At 39.5% G+C, this 23728-nt stretch overlaps 3 protein-coding genes across 14 annotated transcripts in view; 1 reads left to right on the forward strand and 2 right to left on the reverse strand.

Annotated features, from left to right (window-relative positions):
* Positions 1-279: 279 nt before the first annotated feature.
* On the reverse strand, positions 280-8086 carry PPIL3 (peptidylprolyl isomerase like 3). Of its 3 annotated transcripts, XR_014028312.1 has the most exons (7): positions 7808-8086; positions 6031-6105; positions 5240-5333; positions 4373-4440; positions 3224-3342; positions 833-1854; positions 280-499 (listed from the first exon to the last, which is right to left on the reverse strand). XR_014028312.1 is itself a non-coding variant. In XM_081342384.1 (6 exons), the coding sequence occupies exons 1-6, from the start codon at positions 7808-7810 to the stop codon at positions 1728-1730; spliced, it is 486 nt and encodes a 161-aa protein (XP_081198510.1). In that variant the 5' UTR covers positions 7811-8086; the 3' UTR covers positions 516-1727. The 3 variants fall into 3 exon arrangements, 2 of the variants coding, with proteins under 2 accessions (XP_081198510.1, XP_081198511.1); XM_081342384.1 differs by lacking the exon at positions 280-499 and having other exon boundaries at positions 516-1854; XM_081342385.1 differs by lacking the exons at positions 280-499; positions 7808-8086 and having other exon boundaries at positions 516-1854; positions 6000-6079.
* A 100-nt stretch (positions 8087-8186) lies between these two features.
* Positions 8187-23728, forward strand: part of NIF3L1 (NGG1 interacting factor 3 like 1) — a 28717-nt gene continuing 13175 nt past the window's right edge. For 2 of the 7 annotated variants that reach the window (XR_014028303.1, XM_081342333.1), the window contains exons 1-7: positions 8187-8392; positions 12048-12491; positions 13396-13561; positions 16629-16755; positions 18418-18556; positions 19270-19353; positions 19828-20036. Coding sequence is in view for 6 of the 7 variants with exons in the window: in XM_081342333.1 (XP_081198459.1) it covers positions 12056-12491; positions 13396-13561; positions 16629-16755; positions 18418-18556; positions 19270-19353; positions 19828-20012 (1137 nt within the window). In the remaining variant the exon portion in view is untranslated. Of the gene's footprint in view, positions 8393-8462; positions 9064-12047; positions 12492-13395; positions 13562-16628; positions 16756-18417; positions 18557-19269; positions 19354-19827; positions 20103-21454; positions 21681-23728 lie in introns of those variants that run through there. The other 5 variants (XM_081342331.1, XM_081342334.1, XM_081342335.1 and 2 more) reach the window with 5 other exon arrangements.
* The window catches only part of ORC2 (origin recognition complex subunit 2), a 28723-nt gene continuing 25128 nt past the window's right edge, over positions 20134-23728 (reverse strand). For all 4 annotated transcript variants that reach the window (XM_081342231.1, XM_081342234.1, XM_081342233.1 and 1 more), the window contains 2 exons: positions 21910-22028; positions 20134-21387 (listed from right to left, as the gene is read on the reverse strand). In XM_081342231.1, coding sequence (XP_081198357.1) covers positions 21304-21387; positions 21910-22028 — 203 coding nt within the window. In that variant the 3' untranslated portion in view covers positions 20134-21303. The remainder of the gene's footprint in view (positions 21388-21909; positions 22029-23728) is intronic.

A 23728-nucleotide genomic window follows, 5' to 3' on the forward strand; every position in this document is an offset into this window, starting at 1 on the left:
CAAAACAAGCAAGCAAGCCTTATTTAGTGGAAAGGTTTTCTTTGGAGGGAGGAAACATTTTAAACTCAAAAGCAGCTGACTTAAGAAAAAGAATGGATGGGGGAATCCCTTTCTATAACCACCATCACTCTCTCTCTCTCTCTCTAGATTTCAAAAATATCTAAAAAGTTACAATAGAAAATTCCCAGTAACAATTAAAATTAAAACAATTAAAAGGGAGCACTCAAAATATTTTGACCCAAAAATATTTGAACAATTTTTATGTCCACACAAAGCACCAGAAACCATGTACACAAATGATTTTATGCAGTCCTGATGAAAACCATGAAATTTATTCAATTACCTTCAGTAACACATTCTTGTTGCAAAAATAAGGGGAGATCCTGAACATTTTTTGAAAAAGTGGGAGTAAAATTGTGTGTTCGTGTGCTTTTTGCTATATATATTGTCTACATTTATTGTAATTTTGGAGTTTGTTGTATGCCACTATGAATCAATGCTTCAGCAATGCAATGTTGCGTGGTCGCACAGAGAGACGGACACTTGAGCTGGGTATTACTTATTTATTTGGATCGTGAATGAAGCTGGAGCAAAGGGGTTTACCTGGCGTCTCTTATACCTGCCCAGGTGAATGGTGACCAATAGATTTGAACCTGGGCTTCCCACCAGTGCAGGTGGCCAATGGATTTAAACCCTGGCTTCCCGCCAGAGCTGACCATGCCCTGGGGCTGTCAACGACTCCCTCTATTCAGGCTTTCCCGCCAAAGCGGTTATAGCCTGGAGCTGTCCAGCCCCCTGCTGTGCTGACATTTCCGTGTGTGCTTAACAGCACACTACATGCAATATATAAATCCAATAAATAAAAATGACAATTTTAGGAATATTAACATTAAAACACAGAACTTACATAAATATTCATACAACTTTGCTTTGCTTCCTCCGCCCTCATCTTTTCTGACGCAATAAAGTCTCCTGTGGCGCGCGTGCTTTCTGAGATGCGTCAGCGTTTACAAAATCAGAGGAGCGGGACAAATTTGGGGATTAGGAATTCGGTGGATCGCTTAAAGGCCAAATATAGGGTAAAATTCTTCAAAGGACTACATAAAAAAATGCTACTCGTATACGAAGAAAGTATATTGGAATGTATTAAAGGCTGTTTTAAACTAGGCAACAAGGTCTCAGAAGACATTCAGGCAAACGATTCTGATGTGTGGTCCTTAGGATTACCACTCCTTCCTGAAGAAGATGGAGGAAAAAAAGAAGGAGAAAGAGAAGAAGGAGAAAAACTATGTGCCGGGCAAAATTCAGCTACTGTAAAGCCTGAGGAAGAATTTGAAATCTTGACAGATTCTTCTTTTGAGCAGTCTTCTACGTGTTGCTTTATTTTGTTCATCCAATTTCCTTGAATGAACCTAGATTTATCTTCTAGCATTCTTTGTCAATCAACTCTGCAGTTTATTGATTTCAGATTCTTAATGAATTATAAAAAATTATGTCTGGCACCTAAATAGCCTCTATGCAGCTTTTCCAAAAGAAACCTTCAATTAATCTCTGGTATTCTTGACAAAGGTGAATGTTCAAAAACGGGAGACTGTAGTCAATCCAGGTACACTGTCTAGAACCATAGGAGAAATAGAAAAATGTTTGATGCTAAACAGTTTGAATATCAAGGTTTGAAATTTGTCTCCTGCAAAATGTTCAAATTTTAAAAAGTTGATCCATTGTAGCTATTGAGCAAATGGGTTAGCGTGAATTGTCACATCTTTAATATGAACATCATTCAAGGGGCGAAATGTCTTTTCATTTATAGGCAGCTTCTCCAGCTCATCAAGTGTATCCAAGCCATCGATTACTCTGCACAAAGAAATAAAAAATAATGAGAATTTCCTTGCATAGAAAGGCATGTGTCTACTCTCATCTTTATTAAAAGCTGTTACGGGGTTACATGCTCATTTACAAATAGGCTACCGTGATGCCTGTGGCCAATGACAAAAAGTCTATGGCAGAATGTTGAGATGACTTTCTGTCATGCTCCCCTACTTTCTAAGAAATTCTCTATTAACTCAGCTGTTATGTTTTTAGTAGACAGACTTCCAAGGAAAACACTGGAATATAGTCACCCATGATTTTAATTTTTCAAGAAAGTATGTGACACACAGGCATTATTGTAAATAATTGTTATGTAGAGCAGGGCTTTTCAACCAGTGGTATGAGTAGCACCTGTGGTACATTGGCACCTGGCAGGTGGTACGCGACCATCCTAGAAAAGTGGTAGCGGGGGAGGGGAATGAGCTGAACCGGTGGCAGCATCACACAAGCCTAAGCGAGAGACGGCTGGAGCTGCAGGGCTCAGCGGAAGCACCAGGATCAGCACCACACTCCAGCTGGAACTTGGTGCTGATCCTGGTGCTTCTGAGCCCAGAAGCACCGATCAGCTGGAATGTTGCAGCATCTCCAGGGTCTTGTGATTTACATTCAGATGCTTGGCAACTGATTCATATTTATGACGGCCACAGTGTCCCAGGGTCATGTGAAGTGACCAAAACCTGCTGCAACCACCCAGCAGAGGGGGAGAATAAAAACCAAACACCCCCCTCCCCACCCCTGCTGCCAATGCTCAACAGAAATGCTCACAATAATGAAAACCTCGGACAGGAGGAAGAGCGCCGCCAGGCAGGCAGGCAGGCGTCTTGCTCGGCTGTGGCTTGGGGGGTACTTTTTCAGTGCCATTGTAACTTTGAAGAGTCACTAAGCGAACTGTTGTAAGTCGAGGACTACTTGTACTTCATCATTTTTTTCCTTTTTTCTGTTTTTTTGGTCATCAAGTTTTTGACACCTTGCTAGGGCTGACTGGCGGTACCCGGATATTGAGATATCCTAAAAGTGGTACAATGGTGAAAAAGTTGAAAAGCCCTGATATAGTGGACTCCAGTTTCTAGAATCCTCCAGTCAACATGGCCATTGCTGTGATTTCTGGGAGTTGCACATGTATCTGGAAAATACCCTAGTTCGGGAAAGTCGTGCTTTGGTTTGGGCATTTGCAGCATGCCAGTTTTCCATTTTTAAAAATACATTTTTAAAAAAAAGCTAAGGTGGGATAGGTTGCAGAGTAGCAGAGGAGATATCTGATAAATGATTTTTCCCCCTAAACCATGCAGTCTCCATTCTATTAGACCTCTTGTATATAATCTTGTATTTTATTCAGTAACATTGGATTACTTACTTCCCAAAGACAGTATATTTCATGTCGAGATGTGGCTGTTTGCCATAAGTGATAAAGAACTGAGATCCATTTGTATTCGGACCATTGTTTGCCATGGAAACAACTCCACGGACACTGTGCTAAAAGTGAATCAGGAAATTAGAACATATGTACTCTGGTAAAATATTTTTTATTTCTAACTTTTCTGTTTTATCTCAAGGTAGCTTGCAGACTAAAACTCTAAACAGGCAAAGGCTTGACATATCTCTGGTCCGATTTGCTAAATTCCGCCTTTTCCAAATTTGGGACTATAAGGCTCTTTACTGTTCTCTGCTACAACGTCCTCTAGTGATTTGTTGGTGCACATATTCCAAAAATCCATGGAGCTATATAAAAGAACAATCTCTGTCTCTGCAATAACTTTGACAATGTTTCCTTTTCTTCTGGCCATCCCAGGTAATTAATAATAATAATAATAATAATAATAATAATAATAATAATAATAATAATAATAATAATAATAATAATAATGATGATGATGATGTATGGATCCTGTTGATGGATGGATGGAAACCCTGAAGCAAACTATCATTACATAAAAGTAACCTAGATTTTGCATTATGACTCAGCTAGGGAAAAGACTGTTAGGTCTACCTAAAGCATTACAAGTCCTATCTCCTAGCTGTACTCATGCCCAAAGCCTACCCATCATCTCCAAATATAAGGGAATGGAAATCAAATGACCAACGTGATCTTCTTCCATAGTTAAGTTCATAGTTACCTTATGCTCAGGTAATTTTTAGAAAATGTACAACTTAAACAAGGAACTGCAATGAGAAAAAGAAAAAGTCTTGGTGGAGCAGTGGGCTAATGCCTCCTTAAGTCACACCAGCTGCCTGCAATTAGTGCAGGTTTGCATCCCACCAGGCTCAAGGTTGACTCAGCCTTCCATCCTTCCGAGGTAGGTAAAATGAGGACCCAGATTGATGGGGGCAATTAAGCTGACTTTGTAATAATGCCGCTTGGGGTGTGTGTGAAAGCCCTAATAAGCAGGCATATACATAGAATGAAGGCTACTGCTAAGCTTGTAAGCCGCCCTGAGTCTTCGGAGAAGGGCGGGATATAAATGGAATTAAAATTTAAAAAATTAAAAAAAATAAAAAAAATCACCTTTAAGTATTCACTGTATTCATCTTCAAATTTTCTGCCCCAAATACTGATTCCTCCTTTCCCAGAACCTGATGTAATCAAAGAGATGGGATCAGGGAGAAGGGGAAGAAACAGACACATGGATCAAGTGGGCTCCAAAATCAAGGCACAAAGTCAACAACACAACCCAAAAGTTCTATCTCCCCCAATTCCTAAAAAAACAAAAAATAAATAAGATGGAGAAGTTTTCTCTCATTTTGGCTGGCGTTTCTGAAAAATACAATAAATGTTTACTGTTCTCTAGCTGCTCAAACCTCAGGCAAGCTTCAAATGACCTCTTAAATCCCAAAAATTTGTAATGTTAAGGTGTCTGTGTGGGTTTATTTTTTTTTAAGATCTGCTGAATTCAAAAGCCATTCAATAGATGGCTTTTATTTATCTTTTTTAAATTCAAGTTTAAAAAACTACAGTGGTCCTTGGTGCTCACTGAACCTGAGTGTTTTCTTGCAGATGTTTCATTACCCAAACTAAACAACATCATCAGTGGGATTTGCTCTGGAAGTGGGGTTTGATCTCAGTTTACATTCTAGTGTCTCCCTCTGTTAGTGTTGGTTCTTTTCTTGGGCTGTTTACTGTTAGCTTGTTTAGCACTTCCTTGATTGGGATATTGCCTACTTATTGATTGTCGGTGTGATGTTAATATTGATGCTAATCTCTGCTCATCTGGGTGTTAAAAACCACTGTTTGGCAAATCAGTTTGCAAAATTTACACAGCAAATTCATAACATTACAATTCTCATCTTTGTAATAAAATGATTTTCTTAACAGTAAAGTAGTCTTGCTTCAGGGGAATGGCATCATGTATATAACTTTAATAAAAGGAATTACCAGTTGGGTCTCCCGTCTGAACCATAAAGCCTTTGATATTTCGATGAAAAGTACAGCCATTGTAGTAGTTACTAGCACAGAGAGCCAGAAAATTCTAAGGAAAGAACCAGAAAGTCAGTTAAGAAACAAACCAGGATACAAAACATTTTATACTCCAATGACTTCCTTAGACATAACAGCCATGACCAAATGCTGTGCTTAATTAGGGCTCAGTGAAATCTGAATATGCCTTTTGTTTCCTTCTCTCTTCTGCTAAGCCATCACTGACTGTTAGTGGGAAGTCAAACAATTCCATTCTAAAACATATTTTGAAAGCTATGTCATTTAAACAAAACATAGTTAACAACAGAATGCAAGTAAAAGGTGTGAACTAAAATGGATGAAAATGTTCACTGCAGAACCGTAAAAAGTCAGAAATAGTAAGTGTATCTGGTGTTTATGTTGTCAAAATTGAATGTATAGAGGTAAAAGGATTAGTGAGTTAATTTTATAAATTACAGCAGAATGCCTATTAAGACGTGAAAATGGTTAGTACTTTCTAAATCTTTGGAAATTATAGTTTCTAAAATTTCCAAGCAGTATGGCCAATAAATTGGGCCTAAGAATGCTAATTTTAAACGCATCAGATTAAAGAAATATAGGATTGAGATGGATTTAAGGAAGATAAACAAAGATAACAAAGCATATCTTCCCTAGTCTGTTTTCTTATACATTCTCTTATGCTGAAAATTTTGTTTATAAAATCTGAATTGTTCCTTACTTCAATGGTATCTTTTATTTTCATGACTTACTTCACAAGCTTTTGGTGTTCGTTCACAGAATAACTCAATTTTAATATCGCCAACATCAGTGTGCAATGTGACAGCCTGGAGGAGAAATTGAACTACATTATTTTTTTGTAGCAGACAAATCCCAGATTGTTGGGGGCAATTAAGCTGACTTTGTAATAATGCCGCTTGGGGGGTGTGTGTGAAAGCCCTAATAAGCAGGCATATACATAGAATGAAGGCTACTGCTAAGCTTGTAAGCCGCCCTGAGTCTTCGGAGAAGGGCGGGATATAAATGGAATTAAATAAAAATAAATAAAAATAAATGCAGTCAAACAGCAATCCAATTAAAATAATTGACTGTAAAAGGAAATATGGTGTATATGTGCCTCCCATTAAGTTCTAAGGCAGAGGTCCCAACCAGGGATGCGAATCGATATTCCAGGAGATGCAAAAACTTGGGTTTTCAAAATTATAGTGTATATGCATAATTTGTTGCTGTTATTTCAAACTTTTGTAAGGGGTGCAAGAATATATCAGAAGTATTCTAGGGGTACGGGCAGTGGTGGCATTCAGCCGGTTCGCACCACTTCGGCAGAACTGGTAGCTAATTTTTTTGTTGCCCAGGCCCAGAATGGACTTCCGGAAGCGGCATCCACACTGAGAACCGGTTGTTCACATATCTGAATCCCACCACTGGGTGTGGGGTATAGAAAAGGTTGGAAACCAGTGATCTAAAGGATAACAGAGTTCCAGTCCAGCAAATTCTTAAAGAGTACCTTAAGCTAAATTAAATATCAATTCGTAGTCTTTTTAGAGAATATACTGCCATCAGTTTTCTGTATTTTAAATGTCAGGCTCGGAATGGGTGTGTATAATAGGCTGGACCCAGCTTTAGTCACGTTTAGAGTGGCATCACTAAAATCATCCAAGCAAGTACTACAACTATAATTTTTCATCATTTATTTATTTTAATTCCATTTATATCCCGCCCTTCTCCGAAGACTCAGGGCGGCTTACAAGCTTAGCAGTAGCCTTCATTCTATGTATATGCCTGCTTATTAGAGCTTTCACACACACACACCCCCAAGCGGCATTATTACAAAGTCAGCTTATTGCCCCCAACAATCTGGGTCCTCATTTTACCTCCCTCGGAAGGATGGAAGGCTGAGTCAACCTTGAGCCTGGTGGGATGCGAACCTGCACTAATTGCAGGCAGCTGGTGTTACTTAAGGAGGCATTAGCCCACTGCTCCACCAAGGCTCATCCTCATCTCAGCAAGGCTAATTGGAGATCCCAACACCCATCAAGTTTTATACTGATCTTCAAACAGGTGTTTGATCTTTCTGCACGGAAATCACAAGGCACAGATATTGGTGTTAACAGCCCAAAGGATATGGATACCGGATTGCTGATGAGGTCTAGTCAAAAACGCCTCTGGAAAATGTTTTCACCCAAGACCCGGCTAAGGGATCCGTGTCTTGCAAAATTCCCTATTCCCACATGTCCAAGAATGCCAAGTCGACTCTATAGTGAAATTGCACATGGACGCGAAGCAACGGTACTGCCGAATAGAAAGCTATTCCGATAGAATAATCAGGGGTCTTCAAACTCGGCCCTTTTATGACTCATGGACTTCAATTCCCAGAATTCCTCAGCCAGTGTGCCTGGCTGAGGAATTCTGGGAGTTGAAGTCCATGAGTCATAAAAGGGCCGAGTTTGAAGACCTCTGCGATAGATCTAGAGGTCCGGGTACACCTTATACGCGCTATGGAAGAGTCCTGAAGCCGCAAAGCCTCACCATCTTCGCCGGTTAGCGGGTGGAAAACAACGCGCCCGTGTCTGAAGGCGTCCCGAAAAGCAGCACCGTCGAAACCGGCGGAAAAGCAGCACATGGTAAAGAAACCCGGCTAGAGAGAAGCGGAGCGGTTTCTCAGGCTAAAGGCTTGGGGAATTTCCTCGCTGCTCCAGTACGGCGGCCGCAGAAGAAGGGACGATCTTTTCGCGAGACACCACGACGGGGCAAAAGCAAGGAAATGTCCGCCCGCCTCTCCCCCTCTGCACGCCAGGTCTTCAGGCCCGCCAGGAAGGCGCGCGAGCCCAAACGCGCAGGCGCAAAACGCCTTCCCATAGTATCTTCTGCATTCAGGCCCCGCCTACGGATCTGCCGCGCTCGGCCTTGCTCGCGAAGCACTGGGTTCCGCCTCCGCCAGGCGGCAGAGGAGAAGGCGGTTCTCGCGTAACTCTCCCCGGCCGCCTTGCTTGCCTAAATGCACGCGTGCAGTACGGGATTTGAGGACGTGGTTCACACGTAGGGGCGTTTTTCCAGGAAAGGGAGAATGAAGCGATTCATTTCAAGAATCTGAGGAAAGGGTTGGCTGTTTGGGTAAGGAGGCAGCCGCAAATGCAGCTGGGGCGGGGGGAGCCGCGAGGCGGCGACTGTAAATTTACTGTGCCTTATTTGGAAATTTTAAAAAAAAACCCTGAAAACTAGGAAAGCTTACCTGGGAGGAATGCCCGTTGGTTGGAGTCGTGCAATCCTCCCAGGAAATAAAACATACGGCAGGGTTTAATATAGTAAGGAATTGAGAAAGGTTTTTGTTTTTTTCTCCCTGCTTTTCTCCCCGTGGTTGCCCGGGCAAGAGGACGGTTACTTTGTATTTTATGACGTTTCTTGTGTTTTATCTCAGGAATTCGTCCACACAAAGCAACGTATATCGGTAATAATAGATGAATATTGAAAAGGGAGGGAAAGCAAGGCAGAAGGAATAATGGTTATATTTATTTTGCAAACTTTTGCATTTGAGTTGATTCTTGTTAGGCAAGATATCCATCTTTAAAGCAGATCTTGTTTCGAATAAGCATGTTCATATTTCTATCATTCTCGTGGATTTGACTGCAGCTTTCCTGATCTGATATTTATATCTTAAATGAACAATAATTGTTGTTTTTGAAAGATCCAAATAAGACTGGACTCATCCTTTCAAAGCCCGTTTTATTAGTCATCTTTTTAAAAAAGTTTGCTCTTCAGAAATCAAACTTTACTGCTCCATTGAGGTATGTAGGATTTTTCTTTCTGAATGTATAATGATACTGCAGTAATATGATTAAAAGCCCTGTTCGGAAAAACAGGTGAAATTTTGTGGGGTTTTTTCTTGAAAATGACACAGCTGGATTCGTTCACAACACTACCCATCAGTTAGGATTTGCAAGCACCAAGGTTCACATGATGAGTTAACTCAAACAAATTGCATTATGGCTTTATCCAGCAGTTCTCCAGAGTTTAGGGTTGTCAAAACTCACTTCAAGAGCTGGTCCCTGCTTTGACTACATAAGCTCATCAAACTTTAAAAGTCTAGTGATAAGCATATGAACATTTAATTTAATTATCAAAAGTATCGTATTTTCCGGTGTATAAGACGACCCCCTACATTTCCTGTTAAATTATAGGGTTTGGGCTATACTCGCCGTATAAGACTACCCCTCTTCCAACGCACACCAAATAAAAATTAAAAAACATCAGATTTGATTTTAATATGGTAATTTTAATTCAAATGCTTATGACATGCAGGTGCTTAGTAGGAAAACTCACTTATAAACATAAGGCTGTTTGTCATCAAACATGTAAACATAAAGCAGTGCAAGTGGATTAAAATAATAATAATAATAATAATAATAATAATAATAATAATAATAATATAAAAAGAAGAAGAAGAGGAAGAAGTAGTTGGAGGGGACCTTGGAGGTCATCTAGTCCAACCCCCTGCTAAGGCAGGAAACCCTATACCATTTCAGACAAATGGCTGTCCAGTCTCTTCTTAAAAACTTCCAGTGTTGGAGCATTCACCGCTTCTGGAGGCAGGTTGTTCCACTGGTTAATTGTTCTAACTGTCAGGAAGTTTCTCCTTAGTTCTAGGTTGCTTCTCTCCTTGATTAGTTTCCATCCATTGCTTCTTGTCCTGCTTTCAGGTGCTTTGGAGAATAGCTTGACTCCCTCTTCTTTGTGGCAGCCCCTGATTCCAGCAACCATTCCCTATTTTCCTAATTCACTTTTTCACTTTTCTTAATTCACTCTAAAGCTTTCCCTGCGTAGAGCCTTAACTAAAACCAGCTGCCTGCAATTAGTGCAGCTTCGCATCCCACCAGGCTCAAGGTTGACTCAGCTTTCCATCCTTCCAAGGTAGGTAAAATGAGGACCCAGATTGTTGGGGCCAGTAAGCTGACTTTGTAATAATGCTGTTTGGGGGGGGGGTGAAAGCCCTAATAAACAGGCATATACACAGAATGAAGGCTATTGCTAAGCACATTGATTTGTGCTTTAAATTGTAAGCCACCCTGAGTCTTCGGAGAAGGGCAGGATATAAATGGGATTTTAAAAAAAAAGACCAAATGGGAGATCCGCTCCAGGTTTTCCAGCCAGCCCGCCCAGTTCCTGAGTCAAATGTGTCCTTAGAGCTAAGCTGCTCTGGCTGCTGCCTTCCCCACCTGCCTTTCAAGTTGGGATATACTACAGCTGCTCTTCAACTTTAGAAGGAAAGACGCCCAGACCCCAGCCTGTAAAAAATCACAGACTGCAGCTTCTTCTCCAATTGGTCCCGCTTTCCCTGCGCAGACTAAATGGGAGATCCGCTCCAGATTTTCCAGCCAGCCCTGTCCCTAAATTTTCAGCACCGCTATAGGACCCCTGACTTTTGAGAAGATTTTCATGGGTTAAAAAGTAGTCTTATACGCCGGAAACTACGGTAGGAAAATAGGTAGAAGGATTATATATGCCCATCTCGAGTTATATGAAGTAAAGGTGGGATATAAACCAAATACTACTACTAATAAAATATTTCTTGTCCAGCCAGTGAAATCACTGACTTGTGAGAAAGTTATGCAAATTCATTTATTATTTTAGGAAGTTGCAGTGTGCATGTTGCAACCTACCAGTAGTTACATGGAACTACTGCTGATTCCTTGTTATCTTCCCATTTTAAACATTTTAAGGAAAACTAACTGAGAAACCAACCATTTTGTACAAAGCAAATTCTCAACATTTCTATTTAGTAAGTGTCTCTAGGCCCTCTATGGGTAACTGCTAGGTAATAAGTAAGTGGTTGCCTCCTGGTACTTTTTGGGGAAAGATGCTCACCTGCACAGAAAAAGTAAGGAAAAGATGAGATGGGAATGGTAGGAAACATCCTGAGATTCAAGAGAACAATCTTCCTGCTTGCCTGCTTGTAAATTGGTGCCATTAATTATTTCCTCCTTGGCAGCTACTTTTGGCCTGCCTTTCTAGGGAGCTCACGCCTGTCTCTGCTGCCTGATAAGGTTGAATAGTTTACAGTACCACTGAAGGCAGAAGAAGTCAGTGCACGAGATTGAGCCACTCTTAGTCATGTGAGGAAAACAGAAATTTTTTCTGTAGAAGATTTTCCAAGAATAAACTGCTTGAAAATTGTCTGGAATGTGTGTGTGTGTAGGTGTGTAGATAGACAGACAGACAGACATATATACTTTAGCTGGTACGGTCAGTTTTGGTGGGGGTGTAGTTTCTTCTTGTCTGGTATTGATCCCTGCTTACTTGTATGTCGGCTGCTGCAGAGGATGTGTTCTACTCTTCTTGTGTCCTTCAAAGTTTCAAGATGCTAATAGTTTCACAGTTGAAACTGGGATTGAGTCCATCCATGTGTTGTTCGTCAAAAGCTCCTTAATTTCACAGCCTGATAGACCAAGCCAAATCCAAACCTGCTGGGGAATTCCTGGAAGCTTGGCATTCAGATTAATAATGATTAATAAAGAGATGAACCACATTTACATAGTATTAAAAAAGTCATAGTAAAAAAACCTAAGAAGGAAAAAGAACACATCCGCTCTTGTGCTCTTATTAACATGTTCAGTTGCACTGATATTGTTACCGAGTCTGGTGAACTCTGCAAACAAACGAGCTCAGAGAGCAATAGAACTCTACAGTTCAGTCCTGAGCTACTGATATTCTCTTTTATTAGATTGCACTTTCTGTTACTTTTGGCAATATTGTTGCTTTTGGGTTTTTCTAGCAATCTGAATGCCTCTGTCCTGTTTGAAGCTGATTACACGACCTTTTTTGCAAGCACCGCCCTTGATTGTTCAGCCTTTGCGCTTCATCATGGATCTGAAAGACCTTGTTACTTCCTTAAATGGTTTTGCTTCACTTTCCCTGGCTGAAAGTTGGGATAATGTGGGGCTCTTGGTTGAGCCAAGTCCTCCTCATATTGTCAATACCCTTTTTCTCACCAATGATTTAACTGAAGATGTGATGCAGGAAGCCCTAGAGAAGAAAGCAAACCTCATCCTTTCTTATCACCCACCCATTTTCCACCCACTGAAACGTATAACATGGAGAACATGGAAGGAGCGTCTGGTAATCCGAGCCTTGGAAAACAGAGTTGGCATTTATTCTCCTCACACAGCATATGATGCCATACCTAATGGAGTCAATGACTGGCTTGCTACAGGACTGGGTGAGGCATTCTTGTCAGTAATTACACTATACGCAAAACAGGAATCTATGAGCACAAGCCAAACACAAAGTAGATAATAACATTATATGTTTTAAAATGCACGTTTGTATTCTTGCTAGCATTTTACGTTATACGTTTCTATTGAAATGTGTCAGCAGAAGGACTATGCTAGATAAGTAAAATCTTTGTTGCTGTTTTGGTGGGGGAAGGCAAGTAAACACGGAACGGATATTATTTTAAACAATGAAAAAATACTAGACTGAAGTATATATTCACATCCAAATATTATTTGTAAGGAGCTCCTCTCTCCCTGTCTTGAAGTACCATACTATCATCCCCACTAAAAAATTGACACCTTTTCAAAGGACTGATGTGAAACAGCTCTTTTAATTCTACTATGTCAGATTCATGAAATAGGGCAATCCAAAGAGAGTACTTATGTCTCAATATTCTCTGCACAAATAGTATGCGCATATAAATGGCCAAAATTCCAGAACCTATTATGTGAATCTATGTGAATCATAAACATGGATGATCAGGAATTCTAAGCAAAAATGTAGCAGGTTGCTACAGGAATTAAAGATATCTGTCACTCCTCTGCCATTTCCTTGCAAGTGTGATTTAAAAACAATTGTAGTTTAGTAATTTTTCAGCTCTGCAGTAGTTTCAGCGCTATAGCTAATTGCTGTATCTAGTATTCAGTCCCCATTATAATCTTATGAAGAATTAAAATATTCATGTATTACGATAACATTGGTACACTGCAATAAACGTCAACTTTCAGTAAGTTAACAACAATATACCAGGAACAATGTTATGGAAGGCATGTAATTTGATGTTTGGCAAGGTAAAACGTGGACAAGAGTATTGTGCAAATCATTTAATTTACTCTGCTTTTTTTCAGGCGCTTGTACTTCTGTTCCTCTGAAACCGGCTACAGCTTCCACTCATCCTGTAGGTGGGCCTTTCCGGGTTGAATTCAGTGTATCCTCTGCTGAAAGTCTGGAAACAGTTTTATCCCAAGTCCATGCAGTCCCAGAGGTGTCACTCATTGCAACTCAATCCGCCAGGTATTGCTGGAGACCACCCTAGGTTATTTTCTTTCACCGACGGGTTTCATTGTGATAAAAGAGCAGGTTCTTTATCTGTGACCACCTTGCAAAAATATTCTAACTTAATCCAGTAATTTTAGTCTATTTCAGAAATATTATTAAACTAATAAGTTTTGATTTCCATGTAATAACAGATTTTTACAAGACCATAGTCGAAGAAACCAGTGTTTTTTTCCAGGTATTAGATGTATATCTGATGAGACATGCTACTTTGTATTACATTTCAAGTCAAATAAATTCATTAAGAGCTAGGATTTCCCAGCATTTTTAAGACCGCTTTGACTAATAGGTTGCATAATAAATTATAAGTGTAAGCTTATTGTTTCATCCCATAAACAAAGAATCAACCTCTTCCCATGCCAGACTGTTGTTTTTTTCCTCTGGCCAAATAGTGTCTAATCTGATAGGAGTGGCTCTTACAATTAGCCAAAAATACCAAGCATTAAATTTGCAACCACAGTTACAGAAAGCACAATGATATGCTTTGGTCCTACATTTTTGGGTGGTGGGTCACAGTTTTAATTAATTACATACTGTCTTTATTCTTTTTATGAATAAGTCAAGGCGGCGAACATACATAATACTCCTTCCTCCTCCTATTTTCCCCACAACAACAAGAGCCCTATGAAGTGGGTTGGGCTGAGAAAGAATGAGTGGCCCAAAGTACCACTAGAACTTGGAATCTCCTAAGTTGTAGCCTGCTTCTTTAAACAGTGTACCAAACTGGCTCTCACTGATCAATTTTTTTAAAAAATTCCATTTATATCCCGCCCTTCTCCGAAGACTCAGGGCGGCTTACAAGCTTAGCAGTAGCCTTCATTCTATGTATATGCCTGCTTATTAGGGCTTTCATACACACCCCAAGCGGCATTATTACAAAGTCAGCTTAATTGCCCCCAACAATCTGGGTCCTCATTTTACCTACCTCGGAAGGATGGAAGGCTGAGTCAACCTTGAGCCTGGTGGGATGCGAACCTGCACTAATTGCAGGCAGCTGGTGTTACTTAAGGAGGCATTAGCCCACTGCTCCACCAAGGCTCCACCAATGTCCAGTTCCCTATCTGTGATCTTGGTGCTGAAGTGGAACAGGACAGATAAGCAAAGGCTACATACACCAAACACCTGAGAACCCAGGAAGGAGCTCCATAGTCTCTAAGGGCCACGCTTGTGAATTAGGCCCACTCCCACACTCATCACACATTCATCTCCAAAAACGTGGCCTTTACCCCTCAAAAGTGACCCACTCTTCCCCTTCCACATAAGCCGAAGCCACAAATAGATGGAAATGAGAGCAGCATTATCTGCCTTAGTGTTCTATCCTTGTTCAAATCTATGAATGGCATCAACCAGCATTTTCATATAGCTGCCAGATGACTTGAGAGGTGGCATACGTCCTGCTTAAAGTTACCTGCCAAAGGTTGTGAATGACTGGGGGTGGTGGGATGGAGATGGTTTGTGCATGATTACTAAAGGCAATACATTTTGTGATCCGCTCATGTGAGAGAGCTAGAGGCACTGCTTTTTTTCTATAAAAAAGGGGGGGGCGGAACTCAGAGGTGCTGTCACTGGGAGTGATGCCGGTGTCTTGCTATGGCGTCGCCACCCATCCTTTACACCCTTGCCCCTGCGGCTCGGACCTACATGCCACGGGGATTCCCCTCCCCGCAGTTACCACACCGCGGCCCGTGCTGATCCCCCACCCGGAGCTGCTCCAAATCCTGACCCAGAACTATGTTCCTCGTGGCAGTGGTTTCCGGTGTCAAACAGCCTCTTTCCAACCACATCCAGAAAAATTTGTAACAAACATTGGAATTCTCAAGGCCATGTTTGGTATTTCCCAGCAATCTGTTACTGGAGGGAAAAAGGAATCCCTGCTGCGTTACTGATCCCAGAGAAGCATTTGCAGGTATGCAGGTATCCTTAGGGTGCCATAGTTATGGATGAGAAATATTGGTTGCATAGTTGGCATTTCTGGATGTAATGCAGATATTTTGGACTTATTTTTATTTCTTTGCATGTTTGATATTTTTAAAAAGGCATATACTACTGACTACACTTACACACATATGTAACATCTTTTGCTAGGATACATGACCACTGCTTGTCCAGAATGTGAAAAGTGAAAGATTGTGACTAAACAAAATTTTAATGTTCAGATAATACCACCAGAAATTATTTTAGCCTTTTTAATAAATGTTGTTTTTGATGTTAAGCTCACCATGGAAAACATCATAGTTATGTATATATTAGGTTAATTATTTAAAGACTGAAGTGCAACGTAACTAGATTCTAAATAATCTATTTTTCAAAACACACAACAGTCCAAACAGTAAAAGTAAAGTCCAAATTAAGAATATTTCATTCTTAAGAATTGTTTAATTTAAAGTGGTTTAATTTTAATAGATGGTTATAGATTCAAAATAGTTTTCAAGAGTGTACAAAAGATACTATTTTTTTCTAGCATCAGCTAAATTAGACATATTACACTGAGAAAAATCTTGCTCATTTCTTTCCTGTTACCTTTATTGATTTCATTGCAGAGATGTTAACATAGGAAATAGATTATTTTGTTACCTAATTTTGCCTTCCAAAAGACAGAAGCAGATGAAAAATGTGAGGTTCTTTTCCTGGCTTTTTTGAATTAGCTGTTTTAGATTCTAAAAGTTTAGTTCCTAAAGAAGTAACCTTGTAAATAATTTTAATGTCCTCTAGTGCAGGGTAGGCAACCTTGGCTCTTTTATAACTCAAGGACTTCCAGAATTCCTGAGCCAGCGTAGCTCAGCTTGGAAACCTCTCTCTTTCCTCTCAGTGTGGCTGGCTCAGGATTTCTGGGAGTTGAAGTCCACGAGTCATAAAAAAAGAGCCAAGATTGCCTACTCCTAAAGCCAATAGAGGGAGCTTCTTCTTTTTTTTCCTGAGCGTTCCATGAGAAAAAAAGCCCTGGCTAGAGGTAACATTTATATATTATTCACCAATGGCATATTGTAAGGGATTTTTATTAATATTTCTGTTCCAAATTTCCAAGAATTGAAGGAGAAGAACAAACACGTGTCAGCTTGAACTGTTCTCAGCTAGCTTTGTTGCAAGTGGTGGCCTTGCTTTCCCAGAAGAGCCTGCTGTATCAAACAACTGAAATCATATCACTACAGAAGGTAAACCACAGATAAACAAATCAAAGTTTATTTTCACAGAGTGTGCAAAGCTGCAAAAAGAATAAACGAAGATGTAGCAGTGTGATGGAGGAAGGTTGCTTACGTCTTAGCAAGGAAGCGAAAGAAATTACTTAGCAAGGAGATGTTCTATTTTCAGCACAAATAAAAGATACAGCTGCAGTTTCCTAGCAAGTGCCCTGGTGGCACAGTGGTTACAATGCAATACCGCAGGCTGCTTCTGCTGACTGCCAGCTGCCAGCAGTTCAGCAATTTGAGTCTCACTGGCTCAAAGTTGACTCAGCCTTCCATCCTTCTGAGGTCAGTAAAATGAGGACCCAGATTGTTGGGGGCAACATGTTGACTCTGTAAACCGCTTAGAGAGGGCTGTGAAGCACTGTGAAGTGGTATATAAGTCTTTGAAGAAAATACCAGTAAGAGAAAAGACTGCTAAGAGTCTATGGCTGCATCAGTCGTATACTGTATTTTGAAAAACGGGGATCAGCCACTGCTTATTTCTCCATCCCAGCCGTTCATGATAGAATATAAGGTATAACCTCAAATGATCTCAACATCTAATAGAGCCGTCTTCAATTTTTGCATCCTCTTCCCATCTTTTCTTTTAAGTGCATAACTAAACGAGCTTCATGGCTCAAAAATATAATATTCCATTCTCCCCTCTTCATTTTACCATTTGTTTAAGCAGCATCTGGAGTGCTGAAAAGCTTGTCCACTCTTTTCTGAGACTTTGGGTATTAAAGTACAAAGTCTTTGACTTATGACCATAATTGAGCCCAAAATTTCCATTGCTAAGCAAGGCAGTTGTTAAATGAGCTTTGCTTCATTTTTACAACCTTTTTGCCACAGTTAAGTGAATCATCAGTTGTTAAATGAACCATGTGGTCATTAAGCAAATCTGGTTTCCTCCATTGACTGCCAGTTGCCAAGTGCCCAAATTTATATCATGTGATTATGAGGATGATGCAACAGTTGTAAGTGTGAAAACCAGTCATAAATCACTTTTTTCAATCCCATTGTAACTTTGAATGGTCACCAAACAAATAGTTATAAATCAAGGACTACTTGTATGTGGTATCTCAGATCTGGAAATAGAACAAGCATAATCATTTGAGTAATTTGTGGTGCATATGGGATAGTTGTGAATCACAAGTTCACCTTGATCTCAGATTTAGTATCATTTACATGTTACAATCATCCTAAACATGTTTAGTTTCCTTCAAAAGGGGCTTGATCCCAACTAAATTTGCAAAGGATTGACAGCTTTGTGCAATAGTGTTTAGTGCAACTGATAGGTGCATATCAAGGACAAATTGAACATAAGTTGTGGTGCTTTACTACAGGGGTCCCCAACTCCCGGTCCATGGACCGGTATCAGGCTGTGGCATGCCAGCAACCGGTCCACACAAACAAGCAAAGCCCCATCCACGGGGTTCAGGCAGCACACAAAACCATGCCCCCCTCTTGTCTGCGGAAAAACCTCTCCACGGAACCGGTCCCTGGTGCCCAAAAGGTTGGGGACCTCTGCTTTAGTGTATATCCTTGCATTTATGAAAACAGGTTTATCTAAATCTTTCTTTGTTACTACAGCAAGATAACTGCCAGAGAACCTTCATTGTAAACATTTCATTTTTGTCTTCTTTTCAGCCTCTGCTTGCCGATACTGGAATGGGACGCTTATGCACATTGCATGAACCGGCCTCTGTTTCTCTCTTGATTGAACGATTGAAAAGTCACTTAAAACTGTCTCATATTCGTCTAGCTCTTGGAGCAGGGAAATCACTGGGTATATATTCACTTTCTCTTTTTATGTTGGCAGTGGACCTTTGCTACTTGCTACCTAAAACATTCATTATTGTTTCTTTTGAGAGATGATGCTTATTAGAAGAACGAGATTCACCTGTTTCGAAGTTATTTGACTGATACATTCAGAGGAGCCACTTATAAAAACACCCAACAGTATTTCCCACTGACTGATTTAGGGTAAAATATTGCTGTGCTATGGAATTAAATAAAATTAATCTGGTTCAGCCAGACCAGTCATTTAAATAATTTGGGTTGTGGGGAGGGGGAAATTATTTGAAAGTTTAGCGTATTTAAAATGTTTACAAAAGACATCTTTAGTTAGACTAAAAACAGTAAGAGCTCCTTTTCATAGTGTGGGGGGGGGGAGCAATCCACATCCATCATTATACTTCAAAGTCTTTGTATTGCAATTGCACTCTAAGATGCTAGCTTATGCTGCCTACTTTTGCTTAACAATATCTCTCAGAGCACTGCCCTGTTTCAATTAGAATTAACTGCTCTATCAGTTCTCTTTTTAACTGAAGATGAATGAACTTGCTTGAGTCAGTCTGTAAGGAACACAAAGGCTTGTGCACCAACCTACAATCTTTAATCCATTACCCACCCACTCTGCATCATCTCAGGGAAAACAACAAACCCAGAAGTAACCACAAAACCTGCAGCACTATACTATGCTATTTATTCTTTTTGTAGAGTCCCCAGTGAAAGCAGTTGCTCTTTGTGCTGGTTCAGGAGCAAGTATTTTACAAGACACAGAAAGCGATCTCTATGTTACCGGTAAGAACCTTTTAAAAACAGGATTTTGAAACAGCTATTTTCTTATAGATCAGAAATACCAAACTCATATGGTTGATATATTTTCTGTGTTAACATTGTAAAACTATTCACTAGCTAAGTTTGTCTAAATAAAATATTAATATCCCCCTTTCTGCGATCAACTATTCATATGAAATATAAAAAACCTGGTTTGCTGAAAGTAATCCAAATTTATAAACTTTAACTACAGTACTCACTGTCCACACAGAGATCTGGATCTGGAAAAATCTTTTAATTTTCTGAATTCTGAAAATGCCTTTCAGGTATTTTGCTGGATAATCCTGTTTTTCAGATATTTTTGCATATTTAAGTATGTAAGTCATTCATTTGAAGTGTTTTACCTACTTCATCAGATAGGCAGGTTCTCGGGATAGTTTTAAGGAAAGACTTGTAAACAAACCTCCATCCCAAAAGACCTTTCTCATTGCATTGTAGGAGAGATGTCCCACCATGAGGTACTACATGCTGTTTCCAGAGGGATTTCTGTGATTTTGTGTGAGCACAGTAACACTGAACGAGGCTTTCTGTTAAAGCTGCAACAAATGCTAGCTGTGCATTTTATGAATAAGATCAATATCATCATTTCTGAAAGAGACAGAGACCCCCTTCAAGTTGCATAAAAGAAGCAAATGTTGAGAAGTAATGTAAGTGTATATTCTTCAGAGACTTAACAAAAAATATTGGCAAAAATATACTTTGATTCCTAATGTTTTAACAATATCAAGCCTGGAAATGAATAAATGGTTGAAAAAGGCAAAATGACTTTATTGTAGCTGAGAAAATTACATTTGAATGCTCAGATTTTTACTTTACATTTTGAGAGTATCAAATTGGAGGAAAGCTCATGTACAGTTTCTAATTAGCAGCATTCTCTCACTGAATATTCTTTATGTCCATATATTTTTAATCTGCCTCAGAGTCATTTTACTTTCCCCAATACACTATCCTTGTCCTCTTTTCCTTCTCCGAGATCAATTTTGCTGGTCCCTTCTAAGGCAAATCAATATTTGTTACCCTAGTTTCTAACTGTACTTTTTGTATATTCATTTTTATACCAGATTTGGATTTATTTGTCATCCACTAACATCAAACATTTTCCTATATCATCCATATCAATATAACACATAACCCTCTGAAGCCAACGTTACCTTCAGGAGTGATATGGGAAAAGAGATTTGGAAGAGTCTAGAAACAGCTTATTTTCAGTTAAAGCTCTCAGTATTTCAAAAATAGTTCTTCTCTAAGACAGAAATAGTTACATGGCATAAGAGAACCATATCAAAGGATACAATTGCATGTTTGTTTTTATTCAAACAGCTTTTAAACAATCATTAGGTAAGAAAAACAGGTTAAATGAGCATGTTTGCAGTAGTTTTTATTGACAAAAACAAATAACAGCTGTTGTCATACTTTTAAAATGGCTTATATGGGGGAATCTTTTGTTCCCAAGTAAGGCTAAAAATTTAATAAACGATGATATCCACATCTCGGGTATCAATAGTTTATTTTGCTCAAGTCCAACCAGTTTCCTAACCCAATCCTTCCATCTCACATGACACACATTTGAAGATCAATAATGGTCTGCCTATAATGTATTAAATACACACCAATTAATAGCTGAAAAGCTAATGCCAATCACATGTATTATCAAGCACAAGTTCTCCAGTTCAATCCTTATTTCCAGATGATTTGTGAACAGAAGGCACAGTAGTATCAGTGGATGACATTTTCTTGGTCTATAATGATATAGACTGGCAAAGAGAAACCTGAGCAGCTAAAAATTGGCATGGTTTATACAGCATCACATTCCATTATTACAGGTAGATTAGACTCCTGAGATCTGCAAAATGGCTAAACTGTAGGAGAAAATCCAACAGTTGTTAACAGAATTGCCCTTGAAGCTATGAGCCTTCAAACATCATTATCTTTTTGTAGAAAGTCAGCCAATATTCCAGCATCCACAGGAATTAATAAATATTCCACTCCATCAGCACCCTGAAAATAAATTGAGAATTAGCTTAGAAATATAAAAATGGTAATTTTTTTTACTTATTCCCTCTAGTGCAGAGGTCCCCAAACCCCAGTCCATGGACCAGAATCGGGCTGCAGCATGCTAGCAACTGGGCTGCACAAACAAGCAAAGCCCCATCTGTGAGACACAGACAGCACACAAAACTACACACCCTCCAGTCCATTGAAAAACCTCTCTCCACAGAACCGGTCCCTGGTGCCCAAAAGGTTGGGGACCTCTGGTCTAGTACATAGTTCAATATTTTGTCAGGAGTAAAGTAAACTTATCCTTGTGTTTTATTTTTATAATTGAGTGAGAGCAATATTTGGCTTCTTTCAATAGCCTAATTGCAAAAAATATGGCATTTTATCTTCATTGGGAACATCCAATGTGATATTCTCCTGGCTTTTATCAATGTAGCCATCATAGTTCAACCTGGATTCTTTCTCAGACATGGTTAGATAAGATGTAAGTTCACAACTAACACAAAGATTCTCCTCACTTACCCTCTTGGTCCGAATCAGCTTGTGATCCCTGAATTCTATGAGCTGAGCTCTAAGAGTTAGGTCACTATTGACCAAGAAGGCCTCCCGACAGCGTTGATACAAATCTTGGAAAGAAAGACCTAGGAAAAGAGAAGGAAAAGAGGCTTAATACCAAGCATAAAAAATAAATTCTTGTTCAAATGGACAACTCTCATTTCAACACCAAAAAACATAATCTAATCTAATCTAATCTGTAGAATCCGATTCCTAATGTTGAGGGTATTTTTTTCTAAAACTTTCAGTGAGAAATGCACATATTAACTATTGTACATAAAATTAGCTTAAGACTACAGTAAAAAATGCAGAAAAGAAAGCAAGCCAACAGTGTACAAGCACAGAGTATACTTAGTGCATATATCAACATACAGTTCTGATCTGGTCTAGGACAACTCACCGCGAGGCGACATTGTATTAATAGTTTCATTCAGTTACTTTTTTTATTGGTGACCACATTTTTGTTGAAAGTATGTCCTTCCTATATTTCTCAACTGACTTTATTTTATTTTTATTAGCCACGGTTCTGTTGAAATTTAAGTTTTGTATTTGTTGAATTGTCCTTTGTGAGTTGTCCCATGGCGGGTTGGCTGTGGTGAGTTGTTCTGTTCTGATCTATCTGCATATACAGTGTTAATTTGCACATGCTTGTTCTTTTTTATATTCTGATTTTACCATCACATCAAACAAAGGTTTGTATAGTCAGTAATTTACAAACAAGAATTACAAAGCCCATTTACTGTATATTGTGATTTGGATATAATGGAAATTATTGCTCAGTCAGAAGTATGAAAAATACTGTAAGCTATATAATAACTTAGGTTAAGCCTGCACTAATCTAGTGGCTGGCTGCCCAAATTATTGTAGTTTGTTCTTGGCTTAACTCAACATAAGAACATATTCATGCTTTAGAAATATCTATAAATTTGAACCTTATGTTCAACACAGTTTGGGTTTTGCATGTGCTCAGCCATTATTTGATCTTCATTTTCATAGATACAGTTGCAAGAAAAAGTATGTGAACCTTTGGGGATTACGTGGAGTTTTGCATGAATTGGCCATAAAATGCGCTCTAAACGTCATGTAAGTCACAACAATAGAAAAACACAGTCTGCTTAAAATAATACTACACAAACATTAGCTGTTGTCATGTTTTAATTGAACATAAGATGGAAACATTCACAGTGCAGGGTGGAAAAAGTATGTGAACCTTTGGACTTAACTGGTTGACCCTCCTTTGGCAGCAATAACCTCAACCAAACGTTTCCTGTAGTTGCAGATCAGACCTGCACAACGATCTGGAGTAATCTTGGACCACTCCTCTGCACAAAACTGTTTCAGTGTAGCAATATTCTTGGGATGTCTGGTGTGAATCGCTCTCTTAAGGTCATGCCACAGCATTTCAATCGGGTTGAGGTCAGGACTCTGACTGGGCCACTCCAGAAGGCGTATTCTGTTCTGTTGAAGCCACTGTTTTGTTGAATTACTTGTATGCTTTGGGTCATTGTCCTGTTGCATCACCCATCCTCTGCGGAGCTTCAGTTGGCAGACAGATGGTCGTACGTTTTCCTGCAAAATGTCCTGATAAACTCTGGAATTCATTTTCCCATCAATGACAACAATCCGTCCAGGCCCTGAGGCAGCAAAGCAGCCCCAAACCATGATGCTCCCTCCGCCATGTTTCACAATGGGGATGAGGTTTTGATGTTGGTGTGCTGTGCCTTTTTTTCTCCACAGGTAGTGTTGTGTGTTTTTCCCCAACAACTCAATTTTGGTTTCATCTGTC

This window comes from Vipera berus (assembly GCF_964194415.1).
Source record: "Vipera berus genome assembly, chromosome: 1".
NCBI lineage: Eukaryota > Metazoa > Chordata > Lepidosauria > Squamata > Viperidae > Vipera > Vipera berus.

What these genes read in the sequence shown, in the direction of transcription:
- PPIL3 (XM_081342384.1), bottom strand. An exon ending in GAACACCAAAAGCTTGTGAA is followed by an intron (nt 5,334 to 6,030) that starts GTAAGTCATGAA and finishes TTCTTTCCTTAG; the next exon opens with AATTTTCTGGCTCTCTGTGC. An exon ending in AATACAGTGAATACTTAAAG is followed by an intron (nt 3,343 to 4,372) that starts GTGATTTTTTTT and finishes ATTCACTTTTAG; the next exon opens with CACAGTGTCCGTGGAGTTGT.